The sequence below is a fragment of the Gossypium raimondii genome, chromosome 7 (assembly GCF_025698545.1).
Source record: "Gossypium raimondii isolate GPD5lz chromosome 7, ASM2569854v1, whole genome shotgun sequence".
NCBI classification, from domain to species: Eukaryota; Viridiplantae; Streptophyta; class Magnoliopsida; order Malvales; family Malvaceae; genus Gossypium; species Gossypium raimondii.
The window spans coordinates 50141554-50160341 of NC_068571.1; the positions used below are offsets into that span (position 1 = coordinate 50141554).

At 30.7% G+C, this 18788-nt stretch overlaps 2 protein-coding genes across 2 annotated transcripts; both read right to left on the reverse strand.

Annotated features, from left to right (window-relative positions):
- Positions 1-9420: 9420 nt before the first annotated feature.
- On the reverse strand, positions 9421-10474 carry LOC105775037 (uncharacterized). The gene is made up of 4 exons (XM_052633978.1): positions 10374-10474; positions 10100-10175; positions 9584-9679; positions 9421-9477 (listed from the first exon to the last, which is right to left on the reverse strand). The coding sequence occupies exons 1-4, from the start codon at positions 10472-10474 to the stop codon at positions 9421-9423; spliced, it is 330 nt and encodes a 109-aa protein (XP_052489938.1).
- Positions 10475-14960: 4486 nt separating this feature from the next.
- LOC105772573 (probable receptor-like protein kinase At1g80640) lies at positions 14961-18547 on the reverse strand. The gene is made up of 10 exons (XM_012593960.2): positions 17954-18547; positions 17449-17625; positions 17111-17361; positions 16901-17033; positions 16745-16808; positions 16571-16667; positions 16367-16469; positions 15861-15979; positions 15689-15778; positions 14961-15421 (listed from the first exon to the last, which is right to left on the reverse strand). The coding sequence occupies exons 1-10, from the start codon at positions 18087-18089 to the stop codon at positions 15281-15283; spliced, it is 1311 nt and encodes a 436-aa protein (XP_012449414.1). The 5' UTR covers positions 18090-18547; the 3' UTR covers positions 14961-15280.
- Between the last annotated feature and the right edge of the window lie 241 nt (positions 18548-18788).

Consider the following 18788-nt stretch of genomic DNA (forward strand, 5'->3'; position numbering starts at 1 on the left):
ATTATCTCCTACATAGTTCCTGAATTCTCAATACTAGACCCTTGTTCAAATGCCCACAAGACTTATCTAAAATGGCTTCCACAACTTGAGTGTAATCCGTTTCGACTCATATTTATTAATATATTTTATTTTCATATAATTAAGTAATTAACCACAATTAATATTATTTAAATTGTTAAATATAATTTGAATATATTAATTATTTGGGTTAATATGTAGTTTGCCTCGTGAACTTGTCTAAAAGTACAAAGTTGGTATCTGAACTTTTTTTTGGACCTAGTTGGCACCTGTATTTTATCACCCAGGTTTGTACCTCCCCACCGTTAGTTTATACTCTAAGCAAGGTTTTCATAACCATGTCGATGATCAAACCGGCCAGACCATTAGATATACAGTTCGATTAAATAAATCATTAAAAATTTTTAAAAATAAAATAAAAAACCAATTCAATCGATTTTTAGCCTAGTTCAACCGGTCCATACTAATTCGCGAGTCAACTAATCTAATGTTTTTCTCTAGGATTTGGTCGATCCGTTCAAACAATGATTCTAAGTCTCTTTACACTTTGTCATTTGGAATTTAATCCTCCTACTTTAATTTTCAATAATTTAATCACTCTACTTTTTAGATTTAGAAATCCGCTTTCAAAAAATGTATATAACCACATAACATTTTAATTGAAAAGTTAACAATATAAAGAGTAAATTACGTTAGAAATTAAAATATAAGTATTAGAAGGATCAAAATTAAAAAATTATCATTTTCATAAAATGCAAAAAATAAAATAACAAAAATGGTAAGTATGCGCATTTATCAACAAGAGGAAGGCCGAAAGTATTTTCCTTTAATATATAGCTAAATTAATTGAATGAAAGTAGGGGTGAGCAAAATTCGATTCGACTCGAAAAAATCGAAAAAAATTCGAATTTCGAGTTAAACGAATCGAGTTATTCGAGTTAATCGAGTTATTGAATCAACTCGAATTTTTTTCAATTCGAGTTCGAATCGAGTTGAGTTTTGAATTGAATAACTCGAATAATTGAATAATTCAATAATTCGAATATCAAACTATAATATTTTACAGTTTTACCCTAAACTCTCAAACTTTTTTACTTTTCCCTCAAAACTTTTACTCCTTCCCACTTTTCCCCAAAACTTTTACTCCTCCTCCCAACCCCAATCTACTCAAAATACATTTCCACCAAAATTTTACTCTTCCATTCATTTTTTTCAAAATTTTACTCTCAAAACCTTTAAAACTTTTTATTTTCCCCAAAATTTTTACTCCTCCCACTTTTCCCTAAAACTTTTATTCTCTTCCCATCCCACCTCCCATCTACCCCAAACCCTCCCCCTCCAATTTTTTTTTTTAATATTTTCCTCCAAAATTTTACTCCCCTATTTACTTTCCTCAAACTTTTATTCCCCAAAATTTTTATTTTCCCCTAAACTTTTACTTCTCACCTTTACTCTCAAATAAAAATCAAAATTATCCAAAAAATCACTAAACATAAATAGTAATAATTTTATTTATATATACTATTTATATTATTAAATTAAATTTCACATTTTATATTATTTATATTATTGAATTGTTTAGTCATATTGAATATTTATATTAAAATTGAATTCTTAATTATGCCATAAAATATTCGTGTTAAAATTTTATATTGGTATCGGTTTCAAATTTTATTTTAAAATAAATTTTATTAAAAAATCATATTTTATATTTAATATATTTTTAATTCCAAAATATATAGTGACAAGAATCCGAAGATAATTGAAACAACTAAGCAAACAAATAAGCTAACCAAGATATAAAAATTAATAAATAAATTATGAGGTGATGAAAGTTAATAAAAAATTTGATTAAGGTGGACAAATTTTATTATGATGGGTGACAATGGTTACAAGGACCTAAAATTATTTTTTAAAATTTAACTCGAACAAATATATTCGATTCGATTCGATTCGAATTCCATCTCACTCGACTCGATTCGAGAAAACTTCAAATAAAGTTAGGATGATAAAATGAGATTCGAAAACTCGATTAACTCGAAAATTTTCGATTCGATTCGATTCGATCGAATGCTCACCCCTAAATGAAAGTGTAACTACTATCTCTTTCTTGTAATTATAAAGGATTGTAATTTCCTAAACGTATTTAGGTAACAGAGTGTAATCACAACGTAATTTCTTATATCATATTTGGTAATATAAATTGTAATTACACTGTTATAGAATTTATATTTTTGAAAAATATTAATTACCATAAAAAAATTAGTATGATAAAAATAATTTCTAAGCAAGTAACAAAAATTAAAATCAAGTCATCATATGTATTATGTTAGTCTAAAAAAATAGTTGATAACACTATTATTAATAAAAATGGCAAGAAAAATAAACATCATACACAAATTTATCTAATTGTTGTAGTGCATATTTGTTGAGTTATTCCCTCTTTAATATTTAATATACCCATTCTTATTATCATTTGTTGGTCATTGATCGAGCTCATCATCATCTGAATTTGAATCTGCATCGTTAAGATTAATATCTTCCGCTTTTATGTACTCTATGAAGCATGAATCATCTCAATTACACCTATGATTGAAGTTATGAAATATGTAAAACACTAGTACGACCTAACATTAATTTTTATGCTATACTAAGGTGATGTTAATATGAGAATTATTTGTTTAGAACAACAAATTTCTTTTCAACCATATTTCGAAGCCTTGAATGTCTTAATTTAAAGAGTTCACGAGCTGTCAATGGTGCTTGTGTATGGCACCATTCTCTCAAATGGTATCATAACCCACGATATGGTGCAAAATATCCTTTTCTATTTGCATAATTAGCATCGATTTTATAATATTTGGGTTTACAGTCCAAATAATTTGTAGTTTTAATTATAAAACTTATATAAACTTAATTTAGAGAAAGATTTATATTAGGTTATACCTCCTTTTATAATACGTAAATGAAGTAAAATTAATATAAAATTTATAATATATAACCCTTATAAAAATATTTTATAAATTGTCCAAAATTTTCATAACATTTCTTATAAATAATATTTTTTGTCATAATTTTAGAAATTTATTTTTATAAATAAGTTGTGTTAAAAGAATATTATATTTTTATGAATAAATATTTTATTTTTATAATATATAGCATAGACACGTAAATAAGTTATGTCCATATTTGGTCATAACTTTTATAAATAAATATATTATAACACTTTTATAACATGTAAACTAATTTTTATAATAAACTTTTGACCATAACTTCAGAAATTTTCTAGGATTTAAATAGTATAATTTTTTGTTATAACTTAATAAAATACATAAATTATTTTTATAATATAATTTTGTAGAATTTATAATATAAGAAATTTTTACCATAACCATCCCAAACATTCATACGTATTTATGCTTATAATATAATTTTTATAACTTGTATAAAATAATTTTAACAAAAAAATTGGATTTGGATATAATTACCTACGTAATTACTCCAATTCTTACCCTCGCCTAAAAATTGAAAAGTGTAATTGGGATACTCCTATTACACCCAATTCAATGGGACTCACTACTTACAATGGTTATCCAAACATGTCATCATTGTGTAATTACAAGCAATTATATCTAAATCTATTTACTAAGTAGCTTTCCAAACACTATCTAAATATATACATTTATACCTCAACCTCTAAGAAAGCGTGGAATTATTATTATTTTTTAAATTAATAATCAAATCACTAAGAAAACATACTACTTTAAACCTAATTTAATCAATATACACAATGTTAGATATTATGTGACTCGAATCTTGTCACTTGTTAAAAAAAATAAATACAGTAGCAAAAAAAGAGGATCTGTGAGGGCGAAAGGCCATAGCCCGTCATAGATCCCCATTAAGCACAAAACTGGACTAGGGTTGCGACCGGGGGTGTAGCCCCCATTGTACGGACTATGCAGCACAAGTTGAATTCGTGTAAAACTATTTTTCTTCTATTTTACTTTGATTAGAACAGGGTTTTTCAATCTCCTCTTTTGTCCGTGGTTTTTTCCTGAAATGATTTTCACGTAAAATTATGTTCTTTTTTTTATTACTTTGCGATTGTTCTACCTCCATTATCGACATTTATTATAACACACAAATGTTTAAATTTTATTCCAAGGAGATTAAATATATACGGTAATTTTCAGAAATATTAAAATTAAAAAGGTTGTCGGATATGGCAAAGTGAAAAGGTATTCTTGAAATTATATTCATCTCAGCTGCTATTTCTGACTTTACTTCATGACAATGACCCCTCCTTTCTTAATTTGTTGTGCAAATTGAAGCAATATCATCACTATATGTTGATTCAGCCCCCACTTGTTGGAATTTTTTAACCCTAAACTCTCTCGAAAGCTTATAATAACCATTGCAAGTTCTATCAGTGATGGTGACAAGCGGATATGCAGCAAACAGCATGTAATTGGATATACATAAAGTTGGTTTACAGCTAAGTAACCTTTGACTACTAAATACATATGAAAACAGCTAAGTAAGTAAACATTACTACTAGTTAACGCGTTAAAATGGAACTCAAAAGCCCCTAACATGGGTGATGATTTCATGATTGCTACGTACCTTGTCTTTTCTTATTACCCTAAATGTGCCTCTAAATTCTTTCATTTCCGTTTTCCATTCCCATAATCAAGTATTAGTACGATAAACCAACAAATAATTGAATTGAATTAATCGTGGTAGAATTTTATTTGAATACTATCTTAGTTTAAACAGTAAAGCTTCCATATATATATACATAGCTTCTCGAATATAAAGAAGTATTTTGATTCTTCTTTTCAATGAAGCTTCCATCCAAGGGTCGTCTAAACTTAATATTGGCTAGATGTGAATCACTTTAAGGATTATCAAGACTTAATCTTGAAATTGGGTTTGGAGGGACACTAGCTTAAGATTTTGATTTGATTTGGATTCAAGGGTCATCAAATTTTGAACATGAGAATGGTTTTGAAGAGGGTTTGGATCTAAGAGTTTTCGAGATTTGATATTGAATAAATAATTCGGCTTCAAGGACCTTTTAGACTTGATCTTGAAGAATGAGTTTAGTCTCCTTTGTGTTGATGCAACTAGCTTGAGAAGAGGTTTGATTCAATTGTCCTAAACTTGATCTTAGATGGATGATTTCACTTAAAAGGACATTCTAGACTTGATTTTGAAGAACATGTTTAGCCTAGAGCAACTTTCTTTATAACTAATGTGACATTTTTTAGAATTTTTTTGAGTTATTTGATTTCTCAGAGATTTTGAAAAAAACATCTAGCTTTTAAAAACTTCTATTCAAGCTTCGATGTTGTGTTGAATGACTATAGTATAATTCAATTAAGTAAACGAGAATTTTGTAGAATATAAACCCTTTATATAAGTGCTCCACAATGAATAAACTCTATTTAATTATTATTAATCTCATTTTAATTTAATTAATTAGAGATAGAATTTGTAAAGTTTTAGATGGATTTAATTTCTTGATTTATCTCTTAAATGATTTGATTTAATTTAATTTAACTAGATATAAATAATAATGACACATGAAGAATTCGATCAATCCAAATTTCTCCTTCTACAATCTTACCATACATTAATAATGTGAGGGTTCTTTTATTATACAATTTTACCTAGTTTTTAATAACTTTGATTCATTTTACTTGAACCAAAACGAAATGTTAAAAACTAATTAATTGAAGGATAAATATCAAATATATACATGAACTTTGGTTTAATATGCAATTTGCTACATGAACTTTGATTTAGTGCAATTATACACATGAAACTTAAATTATGGTTCATATGTATACATGAAGCTTTTATTTTGATTCAATTATAGACATTTAAAGAAAAATATACATTTATTTTCATATATGATTAATATAATTGTTTGTGTATGCAATATATCAACAAAAATGGTATTAATTCGATAATAGTGTTAATGATTTGTGAAAATTGAATCAAATAAAAAAAACCATGCATAAAATCACAGAAAATCAAAGTTCATGTATGAAATTGCACATTGGATCAGAATTAATGTATAGTTTTGATATTTATCCCTTAATTAAATTATCCAATTCTTTGATATATTCTTCAAAAAAAAGTTACTTAAGTCCCTCCCCAACCCATAAATAGAAGGATAATACGCTTCAGCGCACTCGAGCCCACATTCTCCTGCATTAACAACAATATACATGTCAATCGAGTTAAGACTCAATCAACATAAAAATATATTTATTTAATTGTAAAATGGAGGATGACCAATATTTTGGTAAAAATGGGAACAGCTCATATGGGTAATGAAAGTAGAATAGAGAGACTTAAAAGGGTAGGGAGTAGGGTGTTTTGTTGGTCATATTCATTCTTACGAGTTAAGTCTAGGGAAAAGGTATTAAATTGACAACTTACAATACAGACACACTTTTATTAGCCTACGCGGTTTCCTCATTTTGCAAGAAAACTATACTATACGATGTCTTCTTCAACTATGACTCCGCAGTCTAAGGGATTTGTCCTTTTTAATTTCTCCAACATCTCACGCTATATACATGTGAATTTAAGGATCATATCATTTAATTTAAGTTATTACGTGAAATACATATTTGAAGCATTGGTTAAACTCTTTGTTCGTATCTATATCTATTAATAGGTTGGTCCATTTGCCCAATCTCGAAGGTTAACTTGAAACTTAGAGATTTGGGTAAAAATATTAAGTCTCGAAAATAAGGTTAGGTTAAAAAAAGAAAGTTCTTGGACTTGAATATTCAAAGCCCATGTCCGACTCGTTTTTTATGTTTCTAATATGTTATATATAAGTTTATAACACATCAAAACTAAATCTAGAGTAATATATAACAATTTAATGTATATTTAAAAATGTTAAGATGCCTATATATACAATTTTAATAAACAAAAAGTATATAAAATTAATAAATATTAAATTAAAATAATATAAATATTTGTTAAAAATTCAAAAAAAATTATGAGTGAATTTAAAATGGGTTTGAATTGATCATTTATAAATATAAGCGAACTTAGACAAAATTTTATATCTATATATTTTAAGTTAAACCAAACTTGAACAAAAATAAAATACATTAATATCATGCTTTAGATTTAGCCCATCAACGCCGCACCAAAAACATGTTTAAGATTAACATTGTTTATTTGATATTTATATTCATTTAAATTTATTTATTTTCAATCTTACCATGCATTCGATGGACTGACAAATTTTATAATTTAAGTTTTTCATCCTATGACAATGAAGTCCAAAACTTTAGTTTTTTTTTTCAGCATTGCAATTTCAAAATTGGTTTATTGGGCCTGATCCAAATTGGGCCATGCTAAACAATATATTTTCAATTTATATGGGTCTGGCCCAATTTTGTTTTCTTGAGCTCCACCCAATTTTGTTCATTCCATAAATCTTCTCAAAGCGACTGGGGTGGTGAATACAGGCCTCTTAGTAGCATTCAACAACGAGTCAATGGTCCACATACCTCGGAGCAGAAGCATCATCACATAGTTGAGATGGGTTTGACTTTGTTGGCTCAAGCCAAGGTTCCTCTAAAATTTTGGCTCATGCTTTTCAGACTGTAGTGCATCTTATTAATCGTTTACCTTCATCAGTGTTGCAGGATAAATCTCCTTATGAGATGTATAAATCCAAGCCTAATTATCATTATCTCAAGGTGTTTGGCTGTTGTTGTTTTCCTCTTTTTAAGGCCTTATAATAAACATAATTTGAATTTTCAGTCTCAAGCCTATGTGTTTTTTTGGATACAGCTCTATCCACAAGGGTTACGGTTAGAATTAAGTGACTTAATCCTTATTTAAATAAAATACAATGGTAAAATAAAATAAAAGTAAAATTCTTATAGAACTACACTTCTTTTATTTTATTTTAGAATAAGGGCACGTTTGGTTCGCTGTATTGGAATAGAGGCGTAATGGAATAGAGGCATAATAGCAAATCAATGGTTTGGTTGAATGTAATGGAATAGAGGTGTAATAGCATAATGGAAAAAACTAAAATGACTAGAATACCCTTAGCATAAATTTGTTTGGGTAAATGATTATTGTTATTGTTATTTAAATTTTAATAAGATTATTAATATCAATAATAAATAATTTAATCATATTTAAATATAATTATTATTAAATATATTATAATTAAAATATATAATTTAATAAAATTCTTAATAGTCAATATTGTTATATGAATTTACTCAAATCATAATATATGATACTATAAAATATAAATTAACATAATTATTATTAAATATATTATAATTAAAATCTATAATTTAATAAAATTCTTAATAATTAATATTCTTATATGAATTTACTCAAATCATAATATATGATACTATAAAAGATAATTTAACATAATTATTATTAAATATATTTTAATTAAAATATATAATTTAATAAAATTCTTAATAATTAATATTCTTATATGAATTTACTCAAATCATAATATATGATACTATAAAAGATAATTTAACATAATTACTATTAAATATATTTTAATTAAAATATATAATTTAATAAAATTCTAATAATCAATATTCTTATATGAATTTACTAAAATCATAATATATGATACTATAAAATATAATTTGAAATAATTAATATTAAATATATTTTAATTAAAATATATGATTTAATAAAATTTAAAATAATTATCTAGATTCAAATTTAAGAATTATTTACATGAACAAAAATATAATATTTGTTTCTAAGTTAATTATTTTAATAAAATAATTAAATATTTATATAACGGTGTTCTCATCTTTTGGTATTTTTATATGCAATTTTAAAGATTGAATCCAAACTTAAAAGAATATTTATTTGTAAGCATTTCACCGGTTTACTTCAACTCAATTATTGATTAATTTTTAATAAACATAAATTCAATAACCATTACTATTATCTTCTGAATATTGTACTGAATTTTAGACAATTTTCTATTTTGAGAAAGGAGTTCATCATAAATGCACCACCCCTTGTCTTGCTAGTTCTCTAACCAAAGCAGGATAAACAGAATGGAACAAAAGAACAGCAAGTAAAAAATAGATGTATCTATTGAACACTGCATTTCAGGGCTTAAATTAAGCATATGTCCCAGTCCAAATTAAGCATATGTCCCAGTCCATGATCACACAATTTTGAGACAAGATTGGAAGTTCATTGTAGTTTAGATAATTGATTTATACATGGAATTAATTTCAAGTGTTGTTTACCTCTGATCCTATAGGCTGATATACCACAGACTTGCTATTTCCAAAGTTGAAAACTACCCTCACAATCGTTAATGTATTAACAAAAAATAATAAGACATGATGTAACTATCTAAGATGTGGGTTCGCTACCGCTCGGCTCATCCAACATCTCAACCATAGGAGCATACTGCACAAGTTAAAAGCAGGAATGGTGAGGGATGATATTGTTTATATACATATATATAGAGAGAGAGAGATTGAAGTTCATGGAGATAAAAAAATTAGAGAGAGACCTCATTATTCTCTTCAAAGTAGATTCCATCAATTGCACTTTTCTGCTGGAACAAAAATCCTAAACTATTTTCAAGCAGCTTTTTTAATTTCCATGTCTGCAAAATTCACATATATTGAAACTCAGGATTTTCACTTCACATAATTTACTTATACCTGCCGCTTGCAAATAAATAATTGCAGGGGACTAAAAGTCATCCACATTCTCCCATCAGATACTAGCCAAATCAACTAAGGATTTTAAGGGTTTTCATATACACACGATTCAAAAGGTCTTTATATCTAACAATCAGGTTTAATTAGTTAAAGATTGAAGATAAAAAGTAGTATATGAATAATAAGCCTAGTCTCCATTTGTCACCATTGACTCCTTTTAAGAGGAGGAAAACAAAAGGAAAGGGATAACTATACGGAAGAAATAGGTGAAGTGTAAAAACCTTCCTAGTTCGTAGCATGTTTTGGCAAGTATAAAATTGGTAAGAATTGAAACGTAGAAAAGGCAGGCTTAGAACACATACCCATGAGAGAAGATCTCCATCAACAACTGAAGCATCTTGCACTAATGAAAAGAAATCCTGTGATTCCACCATCAAACTACTTATCAATTTTGGTGTAGGCTAATGTTCTTGAAAATGGTTACTTTAAAGTTAGGTACAAATGAAACAATAAGTCGGTGATCCTATTTCTAACTAAATTCGAACTTGACAAAAGATGCATGTTTCAACTATTTTTCGAAAATAATCATGCTAACAATCATCAAGACAACTACACATCTAAAAATCATGAAACTACCTTGCAAAAGCAAAGGCAGTAAAGCTATCAAAAGAAAACCATGAATCATCCAATAATGTCGATGTCCCCGCCTCTCCAACACTACGATCTTTCAAGTCCATATTTTAGATATTAACACTAAACTATAAACATCAAGACAGGAAAAAGGGCATCATGTGTTGTTGATGACGACATATCTGTGAAACTAAGAGAGAAAAAGATAGCTCCAATTCAAGATGCATAAACTTGAATGGAATAGCAAATATTTGTTGATCTAGGCATATAGCTCTTACCATAATGTGCGTAATTATATAGTTAAGGCAAATTTACCCAAAAAGGATCCCATAAAGAAACGATAAATTCGAAAATTACCTTTGTGAACAACTAACTCCTGTTTGAAAAGGCTACAAAATATATACAACGGAAAAGTCAAGGCCAAATAAAAATAACAAATCCATTTGCTATATACTAGCATTAAGTAATTTAAAAATGAAAACAAGCCAAACAGTTGAATATACATGAAGGGAGAAAACGTAAGCATTTTGAAAAAATGGAACTAATAAAACATTTATGCAGCAGACAGAATGTTCGGTGATAGCATGGTTTTTGTGCATCCAAGGTCAGACCTAGGATTTCTTACCAATAAAATTTTCCAAAATTTTCCAGATGAAGGTGTTGATCGTTCAAGAGTGTGGTTTAACTCCAATCCTCATCAAGCATTGGCTGTCTATTCAGGATGCTAAAAGTTCAATCGGCAGAAACTGAGGAAATCGACAGAAAAGAAAGGAAAAGAAACAGAGGGAGCAAATCGGCAGAAAAAAAAGAAAATAAACAGAGGAACAGAGGGAGCAAATCAGCAAAAAAGAAAAGAAAAGAAACAGAGGGAGCAAATCGGCAAAAGCTAGAAGGAACAGAAGAGAAACAAAGGGGAAGCCGATGGGAGGGTAAAACAGGGAGGGTAAACTGAAGTGGCACCTAATCTGGGCAAAAGGGAGGGATTAGAAATCGGTGGATTTCACCGATTAGGTCAATTATGTATTACGGGTGTATTAGCAATACCATGAACCAAACAACGGAATAAAAGGGGATTATGTGGGGCCCACTGATTGTATTGGCTATGCCAATACACCCAACCAAACATAGTGTAAGATTTTTTAAATCTTACTAAACTCCATCTATTTGATATTGATTAGAATAAGCTTACTACACTCCTATTAGAATATGGTTTTACAAGCCTATAAATAGATATAATATATTTCTCTTGCAATCATTCGAATTCGATATAGTGAATTTTCTTCTCCTCTGTCCGTGTTTTTTTCTCGAAAGAGTTTTCATGTAAAAATTTGTATATTTTTTACTTTTATTTCTCCTTTTTTTTTTGCTATTTTTTATAGTTACAAATGCCTTGCAACATATGGGGGTATTTTTATTTCTTGACACGTGGTGTTTGATGAGGGTAGGTTTCCGTATAAGTTGTTTGGCTTATCCTCAGGTGTTTCTTTTGATGACCATTGTTCTACCAATGTACCTGTTGTTACCAAAGCTTTCACTTCTGACTTATCTCGTCCTCATGAGTGTTCTAGTCAAAGTGATTCAGTTGATTCTTCTGCTAAGAGTTTACTTTCAGTTGGTGATGCTCCTGTTGATGCAGTAGGACCTGTTTCTCAAGTGTCTCAAGTGGCAGTTCAACCTGTTTCTTCAGCTATTAATGTTCATCCTATGATTACAAGGCCGAAGCGGGGCATATACAAACCAAAGGTGTACAATGCTCAGTTAGTTGAGCCCGAACCACAAACTATTGAAGAAGTGTTTGCTTCTCCACAGTGGAGAGAAGGAGTATGATGCACTAATGAAGAACAATACCTGGTCATTGGTTTCCTTACCTGCTGATCGAACACGCATAGGGTGTAAGTGGTTATTTAAAGTGAAGAGAAAGCCAGATGGTTCTGTTAAGAGGTACAAAGCAAAGCTACTTGGCAAGGGTTATTCTCAGAAAGCTGGGTTTGATTATCAGGATACAGGATACTCTTAGTCTTGTGGTAAAGCCAGTCACAGTTCAAGTCATTCTTTCCATTGCTGTTACAAAAAGGTGGAAGCTAAGGCAAGTTGACATTAACATGCCTTTCTTAATGATGACTTGACAGAGGAGGTTTTTATGGTTCAACCTCCTGGGTATGAAAAACATAGTGAAGGACAATAGCTCGTGTGCAAGTTAAATAAAGCTTTGTACGGGCTTAAACAGGCCCCTAGAACCTGGTTTGACAAGTTGAAAGTTGATCTTGTCTCGGAAGGGCTTGATGCTACAAAGTCAGATGCTTTATTGTTCGCGAGAAGTCGAGAATCGAGATCAGTCTGTTATCTACATCCTGGTTTATGTAGATGATATTATTATTACTGGTAACAATGATGATAAGATTGATCTGGTGGTAAACAATCTTAACTCAGTCTTTTCTCTTAAAAAGATATAGGGTGCTTGTCTTATTTTTTAAGACATAAGGTTGTCTACACTGCTCAAGGTTTGTTTCTTTGTCAGCAGAAGTACATTCTGGAACTTCTAGCTAAGTACCATATGGCAGAAGCTGATGGAGTTCCAACACCTATGGCTAGTTCATGTGTTTTGTCTGCCTCGTGTGGTAGTCCTTTGGAGGATGAGAGTGTTTATGGGAGTATAGTGGAGCTTCGCAATATGCGATGATTTCTTGGCCTGAGATTGCATATGTTGTAAATAAGTTGTGTCAGTTCATGCACAAACCTTGGATACTCATTTTAAAGCCATGAAAATAGTTTGACGTTATCTTGCAGCTACGTCTCATTACGGGTTATGTTTTCAACCAGCAAAAAGGATGGTGTTGACTGGGTTTTCTGATGCTAACTGGGGTCTTGATATTGATGATCGTCGTTCAACTTCCGGCTATTGCATATATTTTGATGGTATTACTGTGTCATGGTGTTCTAAAAAGCAGCAAGTCGTGTCTCGAAGTAATGCTGAAGCTGAGTATCGCAGTTTGGCGCATGCAGCTGCTGAAGTTGTTTGGTTGGAGTACCTTTTCTTAGTGAGTTGCGGTTTCCATTGCAAGCTAAGTCTAGTGCAGTAGCAGTCTCTGCAAACCCAATAATTCATTCTAAATTCAAACACATGGAGTTTGATCTCTTCTTTGTTCGCGACCGAGTTGCTCAAGGTAAACTGATTGTGGGTCAAGTTCCTGCTCAAGATCAAGTTGTTGATACTCTTACGAAGCCTTTGTCTGCACCTTTCTTCAAGTTGAGGGTGTGTGCTGTGCCGAGATCGTGACTCAAGACTTTAGAAAGATGGGGGAATGTTAAGCCACCATGATTTAGTTAAAATACCATAAAAATTATTTTCTCGTTCTAATGTTTTAAGGTTTTTTAGCCCCCACTTGAAGCCCATCTTTGTAATCTGTCTAAAACCAACACTTCCTTCAATCTCCAATCCTTTTTTAGTTCAATTTTTCAGGTATATTATTTATTTATTTTAAATCGAGAATTTAAAAATATTATATTATTATTTTCGTACATTTGCAACTGGTTCACGCATCTATGACATGAATAAATTATGTCCAACTAACACACCACAAATATGGTGATTATTTATAATAGGCAGCTATTTGTACCACTTAGATGGAGTAAGCTGTTGACATTGATCTATGGTAACACATATCACGAGATCCACAATATTTTGGGGGGGCATTACATCTTTATTTACTCAGCACCCCCTCGGCACTGCATTTTCCTTAAATTCCTATCTTCAATTCTTTAAATTCAATGTTTCTGACACCAAGGTCATATAAGAGTGGCACAACACTACCCATCGTACTGCATGTTGTTCCCCTTATTTTGGCAGCCTCTGTTTTGTCTTCTTAGTACAGTGCGTTAATTAGCACTTTGCTCACTTTATTTTTTAATTATGTGGTTAAGAATTCGATTTTTATTCATGTGAATGAAGTATATTTTATGATCAGTTGTTTACTTTTTTGAAGAGCCTCTGCGATGAAAGAACTAATCATTACTACTAACATTAGATATCTTGATTACGACAAAAAAAATTTAATACACCTAGAAACTCATGTCAAAATATCAAAAAAAAAATCTAAATTTGTCCATTAAAATAATGTTGAATAACATATTAAAATTGGAACCAGATTCAACATTTTTATTTACTTATTTGGCCTTTTATTGTGTGTAATATTAGCCACTTGAACAAATCCTTTTATTTTTAAAAGTTGCATAATTTATACTATTATTTAAAGGATTGACTGAGTTAGTACCACCCATCAACCGTGTCCCAACTCAATTGTGAAATTACTGAAAACATGTTCTTTTTATAAGATAAACGTTTTTATGAGAGTATTTTTGTCATTTTATATTTTATGTAAAATCTTTAAAAAAATACACATCATGAGATCTGGTGCTAAGGCACCATGATTTTCAATATTTTAACTCTACCCTTTCTTACATAAATTTTTTTCAAACCACACAATATGTGTAATTATTTAGTCTAATTTAAGGGAGTCCTTTGACGATTTTATCAAATTATACTTTAATTATTAAATCAAAACAGTAAAAGGACTAAATGGAGTGAAAGCATAATTAAACCAAAGAAAATGGATTGGAAAAGTAATTTCCTTGAGAATTTAAGGTTTGTCCAAAGTATAATTGTATATGCAAATCAAGATACAAAGCAATTTACACAAGATATGAACAATCAGGAATCCTTCTTCTCCTCCAATCTTCCTTCCTCCCAAAGGTATGAACTATATAACCAAATCTTTTCATATGGTTAGCCAGTGGAACTGATGCGGATGTATGATTAATTGATGCAAAACCGAAAATTGCATGGCAGTCGTCATCGTAGCAAATACGGTCTTGATTTTCGAGTCATGTCAGTACACCAGAGTCAGTTTGTAGGGTCAAGGGGCCGTAGGTTGTGTAACTCTTAGAGTCCCTCCAAGCTCCATAGGAACAAGAGGGATAAGTGAGTGCAGAACATCCGTAATCAATGGACGGTAGCTTGGTTCCGGTTGCACACATAGCACAGCTACAGCAGCAACCTGCATTTTACAATAACATTTATGCAAGCATTCATATCTGCAATGCACAACACGTCCAAAATATGCAAAACAAACCAAAACGCTCTCTAAAAGTAAATAAACAAGCTCTCAGCCTCACTCATTTCAATCTCTATGTGTTCCGGTGAGACTTTTGGAAGTGAAACTATAGCCAAAACACCAGTAGGCTCAGTCCAAAACAAGTTGCCAACCAAGTAAGCAATGTCAGTCCAAGTGGTTTTAATTTTATCACTTAAAAAGCTTACAAACCTGATATAAATGCTTCAGATCCATGGTATTTCTTATCACGGGATCCACGATGTTTGGGAGTTTAGATCTGTCAGTAAGCTGAGGCATGGCCTGCATTCATAAACAGCAATGACTTTAAATTTCCAAACATTCTTTTCTTTTTTACTTCAACTAGCATTAAATCAAGGCCTACCCATGTGACAATAGATTGGCACTGAGCTGGTGCTAGTTTTTCTACAGGCTTTCTTCCCAATAGAAGTTCGAGCAGCACAACACCGAATGCATAAACATCACTCTTATCTGTTAATTTACCTAGAAAAAGTAGATAAATAATGGATTTTAGCCTTCTAACATGCCATTCCCAGACCTCAGTTCCCAAAAAACTGCAGAACATCGCATATAACGCATACTTTGGACCTCATCTTATCATTGGCATGACAACTAAAATGTTTTACACTCATGTGAAGCCAACTTTAGAATAAAAGAGAATAGCATAATTGGTCTAGATGCCTTGGGGTGGCAGCACATGTGCTGAAAGAGTAATTAAATAAAGCATATATTTATTGAGATCAAAACATGTAAGAACCATTATTGAAGTCTTGAGCATCTAGACCAACTTTTTTATTAGTTCCTACAGATGGAAGAGGAACACCATCGAATAATATGAACAAAAAGCCAATCGAAACCGGTTGTACATACCATCTAAAAGGTATTCTGGAGCTACATAACCTAAAGTACCCGAAAGCTTCAAGTTATTCTTGTTTGGTGCCGCATCAGTTACCGCAAGACCAAAATCTGAAAGCTGTATCCACAAAGTGAGCTTCAATGGACTTCATACAAAGACAAAAGTTTTAATACTAAAAAAATAGGTGGCCTAATAATTTACATTTTATAATTATTTACCTTTGCATTGAAGTCCAAATCCAAAAGTATATTAGATGATTTCAGATCTCTATGGATGACTGGTGGATTGCAATGCTCATGTAGATATTCTAATCCTCTGGTCAACAATTGGGACTTTTTTTAATCATATTCATTAACTAAGAGCAACAAGTGAAACCATAGACAAAACCTTACCTTGCTGTATCCAAAGCAATTTTCATCCTCCTATGCCAAGTTAATGATGAACCATGAGAAGGTCCTAAAACATCATTTAAAAATTTTCAGAAATAAAATCAATACATTTTCTCCTTCATTACCATATATAATTCCTCTCTTTTCTTAAGTTCTTACCATGTAATTGAGTTTCCAAAGAACCATTTTCCATCAACTCATAAACAATAAACCTTGTATCGTTATCACTGCTATAACCCAACAGTGAAATTATATTGGAATGCTTAAATCTACATAGCAAACCCACCTCATTCTGCAATTTCAAAACAATAAATCAACAGATCAAACATATAAAGAAAACCAAGTGTTACAAATTTTAAGAAATAATACCTCATATTCTTTTTCAGCATCTTGGCTTGCACAGTCCAACTTCTTAACAGCAGCATAAGAACCATCATTGAATTCAGCCTTGTAAACACATCCAAATCCACCCTCACCCAGAATGTTACCATGATGGAACTTGTTTGTAGCTTTTTCAAGTATCTTATAGTCCATAAACGAAGCATAACCCTCTTTGGAAACCGTCCTCATAGACTTGAATTTACCCAAATATGGTGCCAAACCATTCCCTTTTTCACCATCTTCAAATTTAAAGCCACAAAAACAAATCTCAAAATTCCAGAACTAAGAAGTAAAACTAAAGTGGGTTTTGGCTGAAAAGAAGATACCTGAGCTCTTAGCGCCATTTTTAGAGGATTTGCTTGAATTCTTCCTGTAATAAATCCATAAACAGAACAAGGAAGAGATAATTGCACCCAATGAAGAGCAAGCAAGAATGAGAGCTAATAACATTTTCTTGGTTGGATCCATTTTCTTGTGCTCCTCACCTCCAAGTTGAATCCCAGCTGTTTCATTAACCAAGTTATAGAGTTAAAAGAAGTGCCATTTTTAGCATAACAAAAAAAATTTCAAGAGATCAAGAAACTTCGGAATTAAGCAGAGAGAGAAAAAACAGGGCAACGTCTTCATCACTAAAATAAAATTTTTAAAAAAAATCATAAAGATTGTGTATTAACTGGGATGTTGATTTCAATGAAACAAAAGATTCACGTTCAAATTATTAAATGCACCGAATTATGTGGTTGGTTTTTGAAATTTGAAACTCTACACTAATTAACATGTAGAACCAAAAGGAAAAGGGTAATGGGACAGTTTCAGAAGCAAAAGTGGTACCTGGAGAGAAGGCAGCCATTGAAGCAGAGATGGGAGTAGAAATGGGTGATGAAGCAGGGCCTTGTACGGCCAAAACAATGTTTTCAAGAGCACAAACAAGGAAAAGAAGCAGATGCAGCACAAGCTTCTTCTTCATCCCTTTGTTTCTTTCAAACAATGATTCTTTTACAATTCACTATGAAAAATAAACTCTCATGTAGGCATGAAGATAGAGAATTCAGAGATATATGAACCAGACCCAGACTTAGAATTGGTGGGTTAAATTCTAAAGGGACAGAGAGAAAATGTAGACTTGACTTTCTAGGCTTTGCCTTTGGGTGTCTCTCCTTGTTTTTGGTTCTCTAAAAAGCCTGAATTTTGTAATGTTTTTTTTATATTCTTTTAACTGTTTTTTTTCACATCGAAATGCAGAAAAAGCATGATGGAAACAAAAGGATGAAGAAGAGGGGAAGCTTTTTTATGTTGGAAATGAGGGAAGCTCACAATACAATCATGTGGCTGTTTAGAAAATATAAATCCCAAACAAAATTCAATATTTAATACTCATCTGCTTCCATTATCATCACGCTTAAGAGTAACCAGCTTTTTTTTTGTGTGTGCGCATCATCTTCAAAATTACTTAATAATGAAACTTTCTCCTTTCTCTATCGTCTAATAAATGTAAATAAAAAAACCAAAAAAAGTAAATAGTTTAAATAATTAATTATGTAAGAAAATGTGTTTTTAAATATTTATATAAAAATATTTGATATTTTGATCGAAATGGAAAAATTGGATGGGTAATATTCCAGTTTCATGATAAATAATTTATTATTGATTTATAAAATAATAAAAA

What these genes read in the sequence shown, in the direction of transcription:
- LOC105775037 (XM_052633978.1), bottom strand. Translation starts at nt 10,474, where the DNA reads ATGGACTTGAAAGATCGTAGTGTTGGAGAGGCGGGGACATCGACATTA. An exon ending in ATGGAGATCTTCTCTCATGG is followed by an intron (nt 9,680 to 10,099) that starts GTATGTGTTCTA and finishes TGAATTTTGCAG; the next exon opens with ACATGGAAATTAAAAAAGCT. An exon ending in ACTTTGAAGAGAATAATGAG is followed by an intron (nt 9,478 to 9,583) that starts GTCTCTCTCTAA and finishes TAACTTGTGCAG; the next exon opens with TATGCTCCTATGGTTGAGAT.
- LOC105772573 (XM_012593960.2), bottom strand. Translation starts at nt 18,089, where the DNA reads ATGAAGAAGAAGCTTGTGCTGCATCTGCTTCTTTTCCTTGTTTGTGCT. An exon ending in ATTGCTTTGGATACAGCAAG is followed by an intron (nt 16,668 to 16,744) that starts GTAAGGTTTTGT and finishes ATTGTTGACCAG; the next exon opens with AGGATTAGAATATCTACATG. An exon ending in GCCAATCTATTGTCACATGG is followed by an intron (nt 15,779 to 15,860) that starts GTAGGCCTTGAT and finishes TTATGAATGCAG; the next exon opens with GCCATGCCTCAGCTTACTGA.